At 39.0% G+C, this 19,084-nt stretch overlaps 1 protein-coding gene across 1 annotated transcript in view; it reads right to left on the minus strand.

Annotated features, from left to right (window-relative positions):
* Positions 1 to 19,084, minus strand: part of EXD1 (exonuclease 3'-5' domain containing 1) — a 33,089-nt gene that overhangs the window by 1,591 nt on the left and 12,414 nt on the right. Inside the window, exons 5-10 of the mRNA XM_055316780.1 lie at positions 17,989 to 18,047; positions 12,661 to 12,747; positions 9,505 to 9,609; positions 9,344 to 9,424; positions 6,351 to 6,494; positions 5,301 to 5,492 (exon numbers count right to left, since the gene is read on the minus strand). Coding sequence (XP_055172755.1) covers positions 5,301 to 5,492; positions 6,351 to 6,494; positions 9,344 to 9,424; positions 9,505 to 9,609; positions 12,661 to 12,747; positions 17,989 to 18,047 — 668 coding nt within the window. The remainder of the gene's footprint in view (positions 1 to 5,300; positions 5,493 to 6,350; positions 6,495 to 9,343; positions 9,425 to 9,504; positions 9,610 to 12,660; positions 12,748 to 17,988; positions 18,048 to 19,084) is intronic.

Raw genomic sequence — 19,084 nt, forward strand, 5'->3', positions numbered from 1 at the left:
AAGATTATACAATGAAAAGTGTCCCTTCCAACCTGCTCCCAGTTGCCTTAGTGAGTACATCTTCTAAAAAGCAGTTTCTTACATAGCCTCCCAAAGATAGTCTGTGCATCTGTGATCATGTTTGTGTACATGTTACTAAATGTTTATATTTTCATTGCATTGCATTTTTCAATTTTAGTTTTCTTCCAACCTTTTATTTTGATGACTCTTTCTAAAAATTATTTTACACAAATGGTAACACAGTCTTATATATTCTTCTGCATCTTGATTTTTTAAACTAAAAATTAGTCTTGGAGATTTTTCCACATTAATATTTTTAAGAGCTATATGGATATGCCATAATTTATTTAACCAAATCCACCTGGATAGATATTTTGTTGTTTCCAGTAGCCTGTCATTACATAATGTTATAGTAAAGAATATATTAAGAAAATGTCCTCTTTGTTACATGAGGCAAGTAATTTTTCCCAGGTTGCTTTGACTTTCATCACAGTATTTTCACCAAAGGAAAACTTCAAAGTCAAATTTGTTAATCTTTTATGAGTTCAGAGTATTCCTGCATTACAAAGGCATTCCCTCATACAATTCAATAGCAAAAAAAGCAAACAGTAATCCAATTTAAAAATGAACATAGGATTTGAATAGACATTTTTCCAAAGAAGACATTCAAATGGCTAATAGGTATATTAAAAAGTTCTTGACATCACTAATCATCAGGGAAATGCAAAACACAATGAGGGGATCCCTGGGTGGCTTGGCAGTTTGGCACCTGCCTTTGGCCCAGGGCGTGATCATGGGGTCCTGGGATCGAGTTCCGCGTCGGGCTCCCAGCGTGGAGCCTGCTTCTCCTTCTGCCTGTGTCTCTGCCTCTCTCTCTCTCTCTCTCTCTCTCTCTCTCTCTCTCTCTCATGAATGAATAAATACCTCTTTAAAAAAAATAAAAAATAAGACACAATGAATTATCACCTCACACCTGTTAGGATGGCTATCGTCAAAAAGATGGCAAGAATGTGGAGAAAAGGGAATCCTTATTCACAGTTGGTGGGAAGAGAAATTGGTACAGCTACTATGGAAAATAGTATGGAAGTTCCTCAAAAAATTACAAAAAGAGGTACCATGAAGTCTAGCAATTCCACATCTGGATATATAAACAAAGGAAATGAAATTACTATCACTAAGAGATATCTGCACTCCCTTTACATTGTAGCATTACTCACAATAGCCAAGATATGGAAACAACCTGTGTACGTCAATAGATGAATGGATTAAAAAGATGTGAGGTATATATATATAATATATACATACACTCACGATGGAATATTATTTAGCCATTAAAAAGAAGAAAATCCTGCCATTTGTGAAATGGATGCACTTAAAGGGCATTAGGTTAAGTGAAATAAACCAGACAAAGAAAGACAAGCAGGGATGCCTGAGTGGCTCAGCGGTTGAGCGTCTGCCTTCGGCTCAGGGCATGATCCCAGGACCTGGGATTGAGTCCTACATTGGGCACTTTGCATGGAGCCTGCTTCTCCCTCTGCCTGTATCTCTGTCTCTCTCTCTGTCTCTCTCATGAATAAATAAATAAAATCTTTAAAAAAAGACAAACATTGTATGGTATCATACACCCATATGTGAAATTATTTTTTTAAAAAAGCTTATTTCATAGAAGAAGAATAGAGGTTGCCAGCAGCTGGAGGGAGGGGAGAAAGGGGGAGATGTAGGTAGAAGAGTACAAGCTTTCAATTACAAGAAAAATAAATTATAAAAAAACAAATAAACTCTAAGTGCTGCATATTTACCACAATAATTCAGTATTATATACTTGAAAATTGCTAAGAGAAGATCTTCAGCATTTTCAGCACACACACCAAGTTAATTATGTGAAGTAATGGATATGTTAATTAGCTTAGTCTTGATAATCATTCCACGATGTATTATATATATCAAATTATCACAATGTATACTTATATAAAATTAATTTGATCAATTATTCTTCAGTGAATTGGAAAGGGGAGAAAAGCATTTTTTTTTAGAAAAGCATTTCTTACTGTGAAATAATTTTATTTTTTTTTTAAGATTTTATTTATTTATTCATGAGAGACAGAGAGAGAGAGAGAAAGGCAGAGACACAGGCAGAGGGAGAAGCAGGCTCCATGCAGGGAGCCCGACATGGGACTCAATCTCGGGACTCCAGGATCACGCCCCTGGCCAAAGGCGGCGCTAAACTGCTGAGCCATCCCGGCTGCCCGAAATAATTTTCTTTTGTTTTTTTTTTTTTTAATAATTTTATAATCCTATTGTTTACATAAATACTTGATCTGAGGGGTATTTTTTGGTAATCCAACTCTGACTCTCCTCCCCTACAATGGTTAGTCAATTACTTTTTTTTTAATTTTTATTTATTTATGATAGTCACACAGAGAGAGGGAGGCAGAGACATAGGCAGAGGGAGAAGCAGGCTCCATGCACCGGGAGCCCGACGTGGGATTCGATCCCGGGTCTCCTGGATCGCGCCCTGGGCCAAAGGCAGGCGCTAAACCCCTGCACCACCCAGGGATCCCGTTAGTCAATTACTTAAAGCCATTTATTGATTATCTTTTTCTCATTAGTTGGAAATTCCACTTTTATCCCAACCATACTGGTAGATATCTTTTTTTTTAAGATTTTTATTCATTTATTTGAGAGAAGGCACATGTGAGAAAGAGCATGAGCAGGGGAGAGGGGCAGAGAGAGAGAGAGAGGAAAAAGCAGGCTCCCTTGCTCAGCAGGAAACCCAATGAAGGCTGGATCCCAGCACCCTGGAATCATGACCTGAGCCTAAGTCAGACGCTTAACTGACTGAACCACCCAGGCGCCCCTATATTGGCAGATATCTATTATATCTATTGCTGGGTTCTGTACTATGATCAATTGATCTGCCTATACATGTACCAGTCACAAACCACTGTTTTTTTTTTTAATTTTTTTATTTATTTATGATAGAGAGAGAGAGACAGAGACAGAGACAGAGAGAGGCAGAGACACAGGCAGAGGGAGAAGCAGGCTCATGCACCAGGAGCCCGACATGGGATCCGATCCCGGGTCTCCAGGATCGCGCCCTGGGCCAAAGGCAGGCGCCAAACCGCTGCGCCACCCAGGGATCCCCACTGTTTTGTTTTTAACTAATCTCTGCACCCAACATGGGCTTCAAACTTACAACCCTGAGATCAAAAGTTGCAGGCTCTACCATGCTCTACCTGAGCCATGCAGGTGCCCCAAAAATGATTTTTATTTAATGTAGAGTTATAGGACTTAATATCCAACAGGACTATTCTTATTTATATGTATTTATCTTTATAAACACTATAATCACAGTTTGCCAAAATAATGCTGGTGTTAATATTTTTTTGGAATAGAGGTAAATTCAGGAGTCAGTTTGGAAGTAATGGATAGCTAAAAATGCTTAGTGTTCTCATTCATTTAAGTCTTCTTTTGTTCCATTCAGTAATTTTATTTATTTTATTATTTTTTTAAAGATTTTATTTATTTATGAGAGACATAGAGAGAGGCAGAGACACAGGCAGGCAGAGGGAGAAGCAGGCTCCATGCAGGGAGCCTGATGTGGGACTCGATCCCGTGTCTCCAGGATCACGCCCTGGGCTGAAGGCAGTCTCTAAACCATTGAGCCACCCAGGGATCCCCATTCAGTAATATTTTAATGTTTTCTTTATATTTCACATTTCTTGTAAAATTTATTTCTAGGTAATCTATCTTTTTGTTACAATTATAAATGGATGTTTTCTCCCATTGTATTATCTTGCTGTGTATATGGATGCAGGAAAACTATCAATTTTGATGTTACATTTGTACTCATTTTACTAAATTGTTATTTTGTTTGTAGTAATCTTTTTCCTTTGCTTTTCTACAGTTTTCAGCTGTATCATAGGCAAGTCATAATTCTGATTCCTCCTATTCATTTTTTATAGTTTGTCTTTTCTTTCTTTTCAAATTTCATTGGCTAATAGCTTCAAAAAATGTTTAAGTGGTAGTAGTCACAATTTTTATATTTTCTTGACACTAATGGGAATGCTTTTAGTGTTCCCAATCAAATATTATGTAGACTTCTTATTTGAGATATGTTTTATCATGTATTCCAACTTTAATCAGTAATGTATATAAAATATCTAATTTTTTTAGTATTAAACAGTAAAAGCAAAATACAAAAAGTTACAAAATTCCTTAGTTTTACAACAATAAATGAAAGACATTTAAATTCTCCAGTCGAACAAGATATGCAAGGATTTTTATATTGCTCTTTTCTTGTTAAAACAGTGAGAGCAAAATACAGAAAGGTTACATTTTTCTTTCAGCATATATGAGATTATCATAAGACTTTCTTTGTTCTAGGAAAATGGAGAATTTCCTAACACTTTATCATAATTGCAAGTAGAAACCAATAACACATTAGAAGTATAATATACCTAACTAGGGATCACATAAAAACTGCTATTATTTTATTTAGGATTTTGCTTCAGTATTCCTAAGTAAGAATGGCTAGTAACAGCAGACTACAAACTTTTTTGTTTGTTTTTAAAAGATTTTATCTTTAAGCAATCTCTATGCCCAACTCAGGGCTCAAACTCAAAACCCTAAGACCAAGATTCACACGCTCCACTCACTGGGTCAGCCAGGTGTCCCCAGATTGCAACTCTTTTATGTAAGGGGCCAAATAATCAATATTTATAGCTAAATGGTCTCTGTTGCATACACTTTTTTTTTTAAGATTTTATTTATTTATTCATGACAGAGAGAGAGAGAGGCAGAGGGAAAAGCAGGCTCCATGCAAGGAGCCGCACACGGAACTCGTCCCAGGTCTCCAGGATCACACCCTGGGCTGAAGGCGGCGCTAAACTGCTGGGCCACGGGGGCTGCCCCACTTTCGTTTTTTTAAACAATCCTTTAAAACCATGAAGACCATTCTTGCCTCATAAGCTGTACAAAAGCAGACTATGGGCCAGATGTGGCCTTATGGCAATAGTTTGCCAACTCCAGGTCTATAGTTCTGCTACTTTGTGCTGGCTTCTTAGAAATTAGTAATGAAATCTTCAATTTACTTATTCTTTGACAGAATGTAACTTAATATTGTGAAAAAGTACTCAAGGAGATGAAGTAAGCCCAAGCTATAGTCCCTTCAAATATTTATTACCAAGTCTGCCTCATGATTTGCTGTAGTTACAAAGAGGGAGTATCACTGTGCCCACCATGAGGAATGGGATGGGAATAGAAGTTCTAAAAACATAGTCACAGAGAGCCACACCTACCTCTGTGCTTCCCAGGAGATCTGCAGACCCTTCTCGGTAGGTGTTTAGGTACCCGTCCACAAGGGTGGTTAGATCAGACATCATATCATCCAGGAGTACCAAACGAAGGGGTAGTAGGTAGGTAGCTTCTAGAGCCAAAATTTTCAGCAAAGAGGGTGAAAGAGGTCGTGTGAACCACACTTCTGGATTTTCCTAGAGACACCAAAACAAATTTATTTGAATAATAAGCAAAATTTAAATAACTGTTAAAGGGTTGTTTAACTTAAAACATTACTGTCATTTTCTTCAATGACAGTATATTTTTGAAAATACACACACACACACACACACACACTCCTTATGTATGTATACAGTGAATATGTATGTGTGAGAGGGAAAAGATGGGGTGGCAGGGGAGGGATGGAGAGAGAGATCAATCCAGATCAATCAAGGCTTCTCATTCAAAAATGAAGACAGAAGACTTGATTATAGGACCAAAACTGTAGTCAATATGGTCATGATCTAAGTGTGCATGTGAGGTATTAGGAGCTAAGGAAAATTTATCTTGCTTTGGGAGAAATAATTGGGATGAAAAGGTGTTTTTTTTTTTTTTAAGATTTTGTTTATTTATTCATTAGACACACAGAGAGGGGGCAGAGACACAGGCCGAGGGAGAAGCAGGCTCCCTGCAAGAAGCCTGACGAGGGACTCAATCCTGGATCCCAGGATCACACTCTGGGTCAGAGGCAGACGTTCAAGCATTGAGCCACCCAGGCATCCCAGGATGAAAACTTTTTGTTCCATCACCTTAATCCACATTTCCAACAAAATCCTCCCCTGAAGGATTGCAAATTTATTTCAGAGTATTTTCTCATAACCAACAAATCTGAATCCTTGCTTTTATTCACTTGAGATCACAAACTTCCCATTTGAAAAAGCTAAGATTTTGGCAATGCCCATAAGCTTACATAGCAGCTGTCATTTGTCTATATAATACACTGATGATCCTGCTCACAAAACTTAGAAAAATCAGTGTCATGTGATTTTTGATACACACACTTTAATACTCACCTGAATCAATTTCTGTCTCTCTTCCAGAAAGGAGAGATATTTAGGGGCCATCTTAAGGTGTCTGATTAAACTCTCCTTTAAAGAACTGATGCAGTTTGGAAGAAAGCCACCTGTTTCCATGGAAAATTGAAGGACATCTGCTACCTGTGACATAAAAAACAAAACACGGGATCCCTGGGTGTCGCAGCGGTTTGGCACCTGCCTTTGGCCCAGGGCGCGATCCTGGAGACCCGGGATCGAGTCCCACGTCGGGCTTCTGGTGCATGGAGCCTGCTTCTCCCTCTGCCTGTGTCTCTGCCTCTCTCTCTCTCTGTGTGACTATCATAAATAAATAAAAAAAATTAAAAAAAAATCCTGTCTGTAGAATATATAGAAAGCTACGTCATGGCAGAAATATTTAGATTTATATATATTTAGAAAATGTCTTTAGACATTCTTAAATATTTAGAAATTTAGATACTTTAAATTTTTTAATTTTATTTATTTATTTTTAATATTTTATTGATTTATTCATGAGGAACACACAGAGAGAGACAGAGACACAGACAGAGGGATAAGGCGGCTCTCTGTAGGGAGCCTGATGCAGGACTCCATCCCAGGACCCTGGGATCACAACCTGAGCAAAAGGCAGAGATGCTCAACCACTGAACTGCCCAGGTGTGCCTAGATATATTTTTAGAAAAATGTCTTTAAATACCATTTTCCCCAAAGCCCCATATGATAGAAAATGCCATCAAAAAATTGTTCAACTTATTCTGAAAAATAAGGGAAGAAGTAAAAAAAGAAAAGGCTCACTCAATTTTAATGTATCCTAGTCTCTTTTCTTTTTCATTTCTTTTGTTTGCCTGCCTTATGGTTATCTATTACTCTTTGGTGCCTTTAGGCAATGGGGAAAGGAAGATAAATTTCAAGAATTATTTGTATTACTTATCAGCAACTTTGGCAAAATGTTGCTAAGGAAAGCTAATAAAATTAAGAATTGGAGGGGCATCAGGCTGGCTTAGTTGGTAGAACATATAACTCTTGATCTCACAGTTATGAGTCTGAGCCCCATGTTAGGTGAAGAGATGACTTAAAAATAGTAAAATCTTGGGGCGTTTGGGTGGCTCAGCTGGTTAAGCATCTGCCTTCAGCTCAGGTCATGACCCCAGGACCCTGGAATGGAGCCCCACATCTGGCTACCTACTCAATGAGGAGTCTGCTTCTCCCTCTCCGTCTGCCCCTCCCCCCTGCTTATCAGTGTACACTGTCTCTCAAACAAATCTTTTTTAAAAAATCTTTTAGGGATCCCTGGGTGGCTCAGTGGTTTAGCGCCTGCCTTCAGCCCGGGGTGTGATCCTGGAGTCCCGGGATCGAGTCCCACATCAGGCTCTCTGCATGGTGCCTGCTTCTCTGCCTGTGTCTCTGTCTCTCTCTCTCTGTGTGTGTCTCTCATGAATAAATAAATAAATAAATAATCTTTTAAAAAATTAAGAATTGAACTAATTATTTATCTATGTGTTTGTAGGCTAAATAATGGCCCCCAGAGACATCCACATCCTAATCCCTGGAACTTGTCAATGTTATTTTATATGGTAAAACAGACTTTGCAGGAGTGATTTTTTTTTAAAGATTTTATTTATTCATGAGAGACACACAGAGAGAGGCAGAGACACAAGCAGGCTCCATGCAGGGAGCCTGACGTGGGACTCGATCCCAGATCTCCAGGATCACACCCCAGGCTGAAGGCACACTAAACCACTGAGCCACACGGGCTGCCCATGCAGGAGTGATCAAGCTAAGACTCCTGAGATAGGAAGATTATCTTGAATTATCTAGGTGGGTCCTAAATGTATAAGAGGGAGGCACAGGGAGATTTGACTACAGTCACTGGAGGTGATGAGGATGAATAGGTGATAGAAGCACAGACCGCAGTGGTGTATTTTGAAGATGGCAGAAGCCACAAGCCAAAGAACACAGGTGTCAGCTGAAAAGGCAGTGAAACAGACTCCTCTTAAAGCCTTCAAAAGTTATCATCCCTGATGATAACTTGATGTTAGCTTAGTGAAAATGATTTCAGACTACTGACCTTCAGAACTGTTAAGAGTATATTTCTGTTATTTTAAGCTACTAAATTTGTGGTAATTTGTACAATATCAACAGGAAGATAATGCATTGTGTTAAAGGGAAAAAAATGGAAAAATTCTGAATTACTGCTTCTTGTACTATGGAAATCTGAAAAGTAAGTATGGAAAGATTTGCCAATATCTTCATATGGGGTCTCATCAAGAAGCCTAATGGCCTCAGGGGAACAATGAGCAATTCTCTTACATTTTGGTGTAAGCTAGAAATAATCTCTATATAGTGAAAGATCCTGAAAGAAGGCCCAAGGAAAATGTAAAGAAGAGAAGTGGCGTAAAGTTCATTGTGGGCAAATACATAAAGAGCAAACTGGATGGGGCAGCCTGGGTGGCTCAGTGTTTTAGCACCGCCTTCAGCCCAGGGCCTGATCCTGGAAACCTGGGATCCAGTCCCATGTCGGGCTCCCTGCATGGAGCCTGCTTCTTCCTCTGCCTGTGTCTCTGCCTCTCTCTCTGTGACTCTCATGAATAAATAAAATATACAAAAAAAATTTTTAAACGAATTTCTGCTAAAAAATAATTGGCTATAGGTGTAGAGATTACTTAAAAAAATAAATAACTGGCTAACTCATTATTTTAACCCCTCTCCAAGGGATCTAGACTTAGATATTCAACATGTACCTTTGACAAGCATTAAACCTAGAAGACTAGAAGAACATAACAGATATAATGAGATATAAAGATATAATGAGAACTAGTGGTTTTACTACTCTCACAGCCAAACTAGACACTTACATCAAGTCTAAGAGCTAGCTAGTATTGAATAAGGATTTCTCATTACCCTAGAATTCTTTAGGGCAGAGAAAATCATATTATAATCAGACTATTTTGACCAAAATAGGCTTTTGGGGCATATCTAATCCATGCATGTACCTGTGTGTCAAAGACATTATTCAGCAAAATTCCATACTGATGAGAGAGGCAATCAGAAAGCCAACGACAATCATGGATAACCTAAGGAATCAGAAGAAATTAAGAGTAATTAGAACCTGGTTGCTAATCTTACTAGCAGGGAAATCAGTTTACACACTCACCTTCAAAATTCTCTTGTCTTCTAATACCATCTGAAGTCCATTGTTGAAAGCACGACTTCCCAGAAGGAAAATGTCAAATAAGTAAACTCGGCTATTTGTGGCCACCTATAATAGACCATCCAGACATACATATTATAGGAAGAAAAGAACTAAGGAAGAAGATCTGAGGATCAAGAAAGATACATGATAAAATATTTAACATCCTCACTCTTAAAGAAAACAATAGTCATTCAGTGATTCTTAGGGAAAACAAGTTTAAATCTTAAGAAACTATCATTTGTGATCTTTAGATAGAGAGCGAGCATGAGCAGGGAGAGGGAGAAAGACAATCTCAAACAGACTCTGCACTGCCAAGAGTGGAGCCCACCATGGGGCTCAAGTCCACGACCCCAAGATCATGACCTGAGCTGAAATCAAGAGTCAGACCCTTGGGACGCCTGGGTGGCTCAGCAGTTGAGTGTCTGCCTTTTCCTCAGGGCGTGATCCCCGGGCTCCAGGATTGAGTTCTGCATCAGGCTTCCGCAAGGAGCCTGATTTTCCCTCTGCTTATGTCTCTACCCCGCCCCTCCCTGTGTCTCTCATGAATAAATAAATAAAATCTTCAAAAAAAAAAAAAAAGAGTCAGGCACTTAATCGACTGAGCCACCTGGGCAGCCCTCATTGTAACTTTTCAAGAGGACAGAAATAGACAAGCTGGTGGATTTAGCCTTTGCTTTTTTACAGTCCCAAATTTAATGTTTGACATTTCACCCTCAGCATTTTAATACACCAAGGATCTACGAGGAATTAATAGCATTTCATTGTTATTAACACAAAATGCTATTTCTCAGAGTCTCATAGTATGCATGGTTGTGTTAGGTGTTACATAAAATCACTCAGAAGATTCCTGCTCTCTAGCAATTTTAAATAGGCAACAAATAAGTTGGCACAAGTGGTAGGATGTGAAACACTGTTTTTAAGATCGATTTTATACAATTTTAAGAATTTTAGATTGTTTCTGATCATGAAGTTCACAAAGACAATACTATACTTGGATAATCTACTGAGTCAGAGAATGAAGGCAAAGAGACATCCAAATTGGTCTAGAGAGCCAGAGACATGGCAGTCTAATGCCATATTTGTCATTTGAGGAGCTAAGTGTTGGTATAGCTAAAATTGGCAGTCCTACCTGATATCCATTTTCAGAACTTTGATATTGTTTGCTAGAATAGAACACCTAAAATAGTCACTTCTTTTTCTTTACCTCCTTAATTATAAAAACTGAATAGACACATTATAAAAGTTTGAAAAATAATTATCTGCTGGACTGAAAACTCTGTGAGAAGAGAGATTACACTGGATTCACCACTGTACATGCATCAACTAGAACAGAACTGGGGCGATGAATGGCTTAGACATTTCTTCAGCAAGCCAATACACGCCATACAACACTCCCTTCCATTTTTCATATGCAAACAATGTATATGGCTCTGATAATGTGCATTCCAATCTATATCCTGCTTTTTTCTACTCATAACTCTGCAAACATTTTTCTGCATTGCACTTGTCATTAATTTTTGGCAGCTGTATAAAGTCTATCAAATCTATAGTAATTTCTATTTGTTAACTACCTCAGTGGTTTCTGATTCTTCACCATAAAATGATGCCAAGATGACTAGGTTCTCACATAATTTTTTCATATATTTTTAAAGATTTTATTTATTTATTCATGAGATACAGAGAGAGAGAGAGAGAGAGAGAGAGAGGCAGAGACACAGGCAGAGGGAGAATCAGGCTCCATGTAGGGAACCCAACGTGGGACCTGATTCTGGGTCTCCAGGATCATGCTCTGGACCGAAGGCGGTGCTAAACCACTGATCCACCTGGGCTGCCCAATTTTTTCCATATTTTGAATCATTTAGTGTAGATACCTTGATCGATGTAACCCTGAGAAGTGGGCAAATTGCCAATCCTAATAAACTTTATTCTCTCAGTAGGTGGAGGTAGGTCCTGACTCAAATAATGGAAAACACTAGTGGAGGATTCAGCCTGCTTTTTTGGCCCACCTTAAAAACTGATACTGCTGAGTTTGATCCAAAGGTGGCTGTCTATCCTACAGCTAGTCAAGGCTCACCACAAACTTCTTTCGACACAATGGGGACCCTCACCTGACATCTCCCAGGTCCAGGAAAATGAAAATGTGACAGAACCCTGCTGTGGAATGCTACCAACCAGAAGGAAAGATAAAATTTCTTCATTAAAAAAACCCCAAAACTTCACATATCTTTTTTTAAAAAAGATTTTATTTTGAGGATGCCCAGTGGTTGGTAGAGCGTGCACTTGTTCTCAGGGTTGTGAGTTCAAGCTCCACATTGGTGTAGAGATTACTTTAAAAAATTAAATTAGGGGATCCCTGGGTGGCTCAGTGGTTTAGCACCTGCCTTTGGCTCAGGGAATGGTCCTGGAGTCCCAGGATTGAGTCCCACATCGGGCTGCCTGCATGTAGCCTGCTTCTTCCTCTGCCTGTGTCTTTACCTGTCTCTCTGTGTCTCTCATGAATAAATAAAATACTTTTTAAATTTTTAATTAAATCAAATTAAAGATTTTATTTTTAAGTAATCTCTATACCCAACATGGGACTTGAACTCACAACCCCAAGATCAAGAATTGCACACTCCACTGATTGAGCCAACCAGCCACTCCTGAAATTTTCCATATATCTAAAGAGAGAGAAAAGAGCTGGGGAAGAAGACCTCAAGCAGAGCCTGTGAGACCGCAATGATGATTATTTTTTTTAAAGACTTATTTATTTATTCATGATAGACATAGAGAGAGAGAGAGAGAGAGAGGCAGAGACACAGGAGGAGGAAGAAGCAGGTTCCATGTCAGGAGCCCGACGTGGGACTCAATCCCGGGACTCCAGGCTCGCGCCCTGGGCCAAAGGCAGGCGCCAAACCACTGAGCCACCCAGGGATCCCAGCAATGATGATTATAAAAGTGAAATTATGAAGAGACAGAAGCTCTTTGCTTTTGAAAAGGATAAACTCAGAAGAGTGAAAGACATTCCAAATAAATTATAAGATAGCGACACTGAGGTGACATAAAGAAGACCATTAAGATCAATTTGTCAGTGAAGCCACAATTATTTCAAAATAAAAAGTTGAAAATATCTTTTACCTGAAGCCAACATAGTTTCCCATGACGACACACATTAGCACCTTCTGCTGCCACACTCAGGACACTCTGCTTCTTGATGTGGAGCATCTGGTGAGAAAGAAGAAAATCTCCAGAGAATAAATATTGCTACCATGATATCATGAATAGCACAAGTAAAATGGCTAGCGATTAACAAAGTGGATAATATTTTTTAATTGCAAAATTTGACTAATCCAAAACACAAGTCACCTTCTTTTACACATGCACACACAGCACATTGTTTCTAAATCCTTTTAGTTTTTACAAAATTATAGCACAACTGGAACATAAATAATTCATATCCTAAATGCTAATAAGAGTTGAAAAACTCACTTTTTAAAATTTTTTTAAATTTTATTTATTTATTCATAAGACACACAGAGAGAAAGAAAGGCAGAGACACAGGCAGAGGGAGAAGCAGGCTCCAGGCAGGGAGCCCAACATGGGACTGGATCCTGGGTCTCCAGAACTGAACTGAAGGCGGTGCTAAACCACTGAGCCACCCAGGCTGCCCTCAGAAACCTTTTGTTACCACTAATGCTATGCAAAAGATTTCTATGTCTATGACCAGATTCCTCAAGCAAAGAACAATGCCCTAACACAGGGAAATTTACTATAACTGAAGGGAACTCACACAGTGGCTGAGTCTCACAGTGTACAGTGTTCAAAATGAGAGGAACAAGAACTCAAGAGGTCCCTTAAAGTCTTAGATTCGTCAAGTTACTCAAAATTGATATAGCAGTATTCCAGGAACACATGCTGATCTTTTGATTATCTATAATTTTATCCTCTTTCAAAACATTATATAATTCTAAAATCCTTAACCCATAAACTATGAAAATATCTACATGATACAAGATTCTCCCCACTTTACAGGTAGGTAAATTACTCAAGAACAGAAGGGCATGGTGACTTTCACTAGCATGCTATCTTCCTTTAGTCAGCACAGAGTGCTTCTACATTGAGTATTTTCTATCAATTATGAAAAAGGGGGGTTGAATTTCAGTTCTACCCCCAAGAACAGCAAGAAGGCTGCAAAACTAGGAACAAAAGCTGTATTTCTCTATTGACAAGAATTTCCAACTACCTCTTCAAATTTCCAGTCTTTTTTTAAAGATTTATTTATTTATTCATGAGAGAGAGAGAAAGAGAGAGAGGCAGAGACATAGGCAGAGGGAGAAGCAAGGTTCCCGCAGGGAGCCCAATGTGGGACTTGATCCTGTAAGCCAAAGGCAGACGCTCCACCGCTGAGCCACGCAGGCATCCCTCAAATTTCCAGTCTTTTTTTTTTTTAAGATTTTATTTATTTATTCATAGAGATGCAGAGAGAGAGAGAGAGGCAGAGACACAGGCAGAGGGAAAAGCAGGCTCCATGCAGAGAGCCTGACGTGGGACTCGATCCAGGGTATCCAGATCACGCCCTGGGCTGCAGGCGGCGCTAAACTGCTGCGCCACCGGGGCTGCCCCAAATTTCCAGTCTTATCTCATTTTTTGTCATTGGACCCCCCCTTTTTTTAAAAAAAAGATTTTATTTATTTATTTATTTATTTATTTATTTATTTATTTATTTATGAGAGAGGCAGAGGGAGAAGCAGGCTCCCTCTGGGGAGCCCCAGGCAGTACTCCATCCCAGGACCCTGGGATCACGACCTGAGCCATAGGCAGATGCTCAACCACTGAGCCACAACCACTGAGCCACTCAGGTGTCCCATCATTGGACCGTTTTTTTTTTATTTAATTTTATTATTTTTTAAAAGATTTTCTTTATTTATTCACGAGACATACAAAGAGAGAGAGGTAGAGACACAGGCAGAGGGAGAAGTTCCATGCAGGGAGCCCGATGTGGGACTCGATCCTGGGTCTCCAGGATCACACCCTGGGCTGCAGGTGGCGCTAAACTGCTGCGCCACCGGGGCTGCCCCTCATTGGACCCTTTAAAGAATGTGTTGATATATAAAGAATTCTTACATCTCAATTTAGAAATGGGCAAAGGTAGCACTTGGGTGGCTTAGTTAGTCAAGCGTCCAACTCTTGATCTCAGCTCAGGTCTTTTTTTTTTTAATTAATTTATTTATTTATGATAGTCACACAGTGAGAGAGAGAGAGGCAGAGACATAGGCAGAGGGAGAAGCAGGCTCCATGCACCGGGAGCCCGACGTGGGATTCGATCCCGGGTCTCCAGGATCGCGCCCTGGGCCAAAGGCAAGCGCCAAACCGCTGCGGCACCCAGGGATCCCTAAGCTCAGGTCTTAATCACAGTATCATGAATTCAAGCCCCATGTTGGGCTCCAATGCTGGGTGTGGAGCCTTCTTAAAAGGGGGGAGGGGCGGCAAAGAAGGGGAACTTGGCTGGTTCATTTGGTAAAGCATGGGACTCTTGATATCAGGGTTGTGAGTTTAAGGCCCACATTGTGAATGGAGCTTACTTTTAAAAATAGGCAAAAGGGTAGCACCCGTGGCTCAGCGGTTTAGCGCCGTCTTCAGCCCAGGGTGTGATCCCGGAGACCCAGGATTGAGTCCCACATCGGGCTCCCTGCATGGAGCCTGCTTCTCCCTCTGCCTGTGTCTGTGCCTCTCTCTCAATTTCTGTGTCTCTGAATAAATAAGTAAAATCTTTTAAAAATAAAAATAAAAATGGGCAAAGGAATAGACATTTCTCCAAAGAAGATAAACACCCAACGAACACATGAAAAATTCTCAACATTATTAGGCATCAGGGAAATGTAAATCAAAATCACAATGAGATAGCATTTCACACCACTAAGATGGCCATAATCAAAATGACAGATAACAACAAATGTTAGTAAGAATGTGGAGAAACCAGAATCTTCATATTCTGCTGGTGAGAATATGAAATAATGTAGCAGCTTTGGAAAACAATGGCCAATTCTCAAAATGTTAAACATAGAGTTATTATACTTGTACATATATGTACATATATGAACATTGTACATAGCACCATTATTCATAATGGCCAAAACTAGAAAGAACCCAAATGGTGAAAGGATAAATGAAATATGATATATACATATAAAGGAATGTTATTTGGCAACAAAATTGAGTGAAATACTAATACATGCTGTAACACAGATCAACATGCTAAGCAAAAGCAGCCAGTCACAAATGACCATATATTGTATAATCCTATTTATATGAGATGTTCTAGGGGTGCCAGTCAGTCAGTTAAGCGTCTGATTCTTGGTTTCAGCTCAGGTCATGATCTCAGGGTAGTGAGGTAGAGCTCCTATTGGGCTTTGCAGTGTGCATGGAGTCCTCTTAAGATTCTCTCTCCCTTGCCTTCTGCTCTTTTCCCCCCAACCCCCTGCCCTACTTGCATGTTTGTGTTCTCTAAATAAAAATAATATATGTAATGTTCTAAACAGACAAATCAATAGAGGCAAAAAATAGATTTTTGGCTGCTAAGGGCTGGGGGACTAGGGAGGCATGGAGGTAACAGCCTCGAAGCATAGAGTTTGTCAGTATGAAAAATATTCTAGGGACACCTGGCTGGCTAGTCAGTAGAGCGTGTGATTCTTGATCTCAGGGTTGTGAGATCAAGCTCCACATTAGGTGTAGAGATTACTTAAAAAACAAACAAAAATCTTTTTTAAAATGTTCTAAAATTCATTATGATGTACAACTCTGTGAATATGCTAAAATCCAGTGAACTATATACATTTTAAATCAGTCAATTTAATGGTATATGAATATATCTCAGTTAAGTGGTTAAAAGAAAAAAGAATCTGTGGAAAGCTAATTCTTCCTTTAAAAAAAATCCATCTGTTTACACAAGCATAAGCTGGCAACAAAACAGGAAGCTTTTTTAAAAAAAAAAAAAAAAAACAGGAAGCTTAATGACTCCCCTGAAGTCTGTCTGTGAACTGTATGCTAGGCTCAATAGTTACTGTCATCTCTGAAATTAATAAATGATTATCGAGAAGTTGCCTAGGCAGAATATGTAGAATGGATTTTTAAAAACAAGTAAAAAAGTTTCTCTAAAAATTGCCAATGGCTCTCCATCCTACTCAATCAAACTAAAAATCCTTAACCATGTCTAGTAAACCCTGCTTGATTTGCCTCCTGACTCCTTCCATTTCCTACCACTCTTCTTCACTGTGGTGCTGCCTCCCTGCTATTCCTCCACATAGATTAAGTGTGTTTCAGTCTCAGGGCCTTTGCACTTGCTAATCATGCTTTTTAAAGGTCTTTACCTAAATATCCACAGAGCTAGCTTCCTTACTTCTTTCAGATGTCTGTTCCAATATCACCTCTTCACAGAGGTTTTCTCTGTCCACCTTATATAAAATAGGAATTCCGTATTACTCTACTCTTCAAACCACACTTTATTTTTCTTCACAGTACTTATCAGGAGCTGATAATTGTTTATTTTCTTGCATTGAAATGTAAACTCCTAGGATACCTGGATGGTTCAGCTGTTGAGCATCTGCCTTTGGCTCAGGGCATGATCCTGGGGTCCTGGGAAGGAATACCGCATGGGGCTCCTCACAGGGAGCCTGCTTCTCCCTCTGTCTGTGTCTGCCTCTCTCTCTTTCTCTCATGAATAAATTAAAAGATAAGATTAGGTGCAACGTATAATAGGACACAACTTTTAAAAAATATTTTATTTATTGATTTTATTTATTTATTTATTTATTTATTTATTTATTTATTTATTTTTTATTGGGAAGCCCAATATGGGACTCGATCCTGGGACTCCGGGATCATGCCCTGAGCCAAAGGCAGACACTTAACTGCTGAGCCACCCAGGTGTCTCAATAGGACACAAATTTTAAAAAATGTGAATAAATACTTCATAAGAGAGTACATCATATTATCAACAAAAGTATGAAAAGACATTCAGTGTCATTAGTCATGTCTTCCTCTCTCTGTATGTCTCTCATGAACAAATAAAATCTTTTTAAAAATTAAAAATAAAAGTAAACTCTTTAGGATGCCTAGCTGGCTCAATCAGAAAAGCATGCAACTCTTGATCTCGGGGCTGTGGGCTCAATCCCCACCCTGGGTGTAGTGATTACATACATACATACATACATACATACATACATACATACATAAATAAATCAATCTTGAAAAAGAAATGAATGTAAACTCCTTGATAGTTAACTTTGTCTTTACCATTATTTTATCCCAGACCTCAGAATAATGCCTGACCTTTAGCAGGCACTCAGATATTTTGTTGAATTTATTAGGGAAAACATCAATGATCTCATAATAAGAGAAAAATTCATGAGACAGAAACATGATACCCATATGCAGACAACACTCAGAATGATTAAGGGCAATACTTACTGCAGCACCAAACTTCTGCTGGAACTGATCAATGACTGTGTATGTCACCACCTCTTCCTCTGCACAAGAATGATGGTAATAGATATATTTGTCTTCCTTGGCCTCTCATTCACTTTAGCCATCCTCATAAACACCTCCTGTATTGTAACTCAAAGGTCTAATGTTATTTCATTATCACCTGCATTATCTCAACACACAGTGAACACTCTAGCATCCTGTTTCCCAAATGAGAATAAACAAAAGCCTCACCAGTGAAAATCTTATGAATACAACTATTTAATCATTTCCTGTGAACATCCAGTAATGTTTCCCTCCTCATAGATTTACATCTTAAATATTTTAAGACATGTACTTTTTAAAAAGATGTTCATAATAAAAAATAATGGTTTAAAATAAAATTAGGCCTGGAGATGGGCCATAATCCACACGTCTGGAATTCTCTGGGTCCTTAATTATGTTTTAAAATCGTTTATTTAGGGATGCCTCAGTGGCTCAGAGATTGGGCGTCTACGCCTTTGGCTTGGATCATGATCCTGGGGTCCTGGGATCAAGTCATGAATCGGGTTCCCCTCAAGGAGACTGCTTCTCCCTCTGCCTGTGTCTCTGCCTCTTTGTGTCTCTCATGAATAAATAAATAAAATCTTTTTAAAAATAAATAAAAATAAAATCATTTAAAAGGTTAGAGGTATAGCATAACATTTTTTCTTCATCTCCAACCTCTAAAACTTTGGAGTGGCAAAGGACAGTCTGCACACCTCTTTTTCTCTATCCACACTCACTCTCTTGGTGATTTCATCTAGTCTTAAGGCTGTAAATATCATTTATCAGCTAACTTTTGCATTTCTATCTCCATCTCAGACCTTTCTCCTCCTCTCTAGTCTGACATTCAAACTTAGGTGGACCTAAACTCTTAATCATCTTCCCAAAACCTATTCTGTCCAGAACTGTTCCCATGTCAGCTGAATAGCAATCCATACTTCAGGCTACTCAGACTGAAGCCCCTGAAGTCACCCTTGATTCTCCTCTTTCACTCAAAACCACATTAATATACTAGTACACTGTGTTGGCTACACCTCAACATACATCCAGAATCCCA

Source organism: Nyctereutes procyonoides, unplaced genomic scaffold (genome assembly GCF_905146905.1).
Source record: "Nyctereutes procyonoides isolate TBG_1078 unplaced genomic scaffold, NYPRO_anot_genome, whole genome shotgun sequence".
Lineage (NCBI taxonomy): Eukaryota > Metazoa > Chordata > Mammalia > Carnivora > Canidae > Nyctereutes > Nyctereutes procyonoides.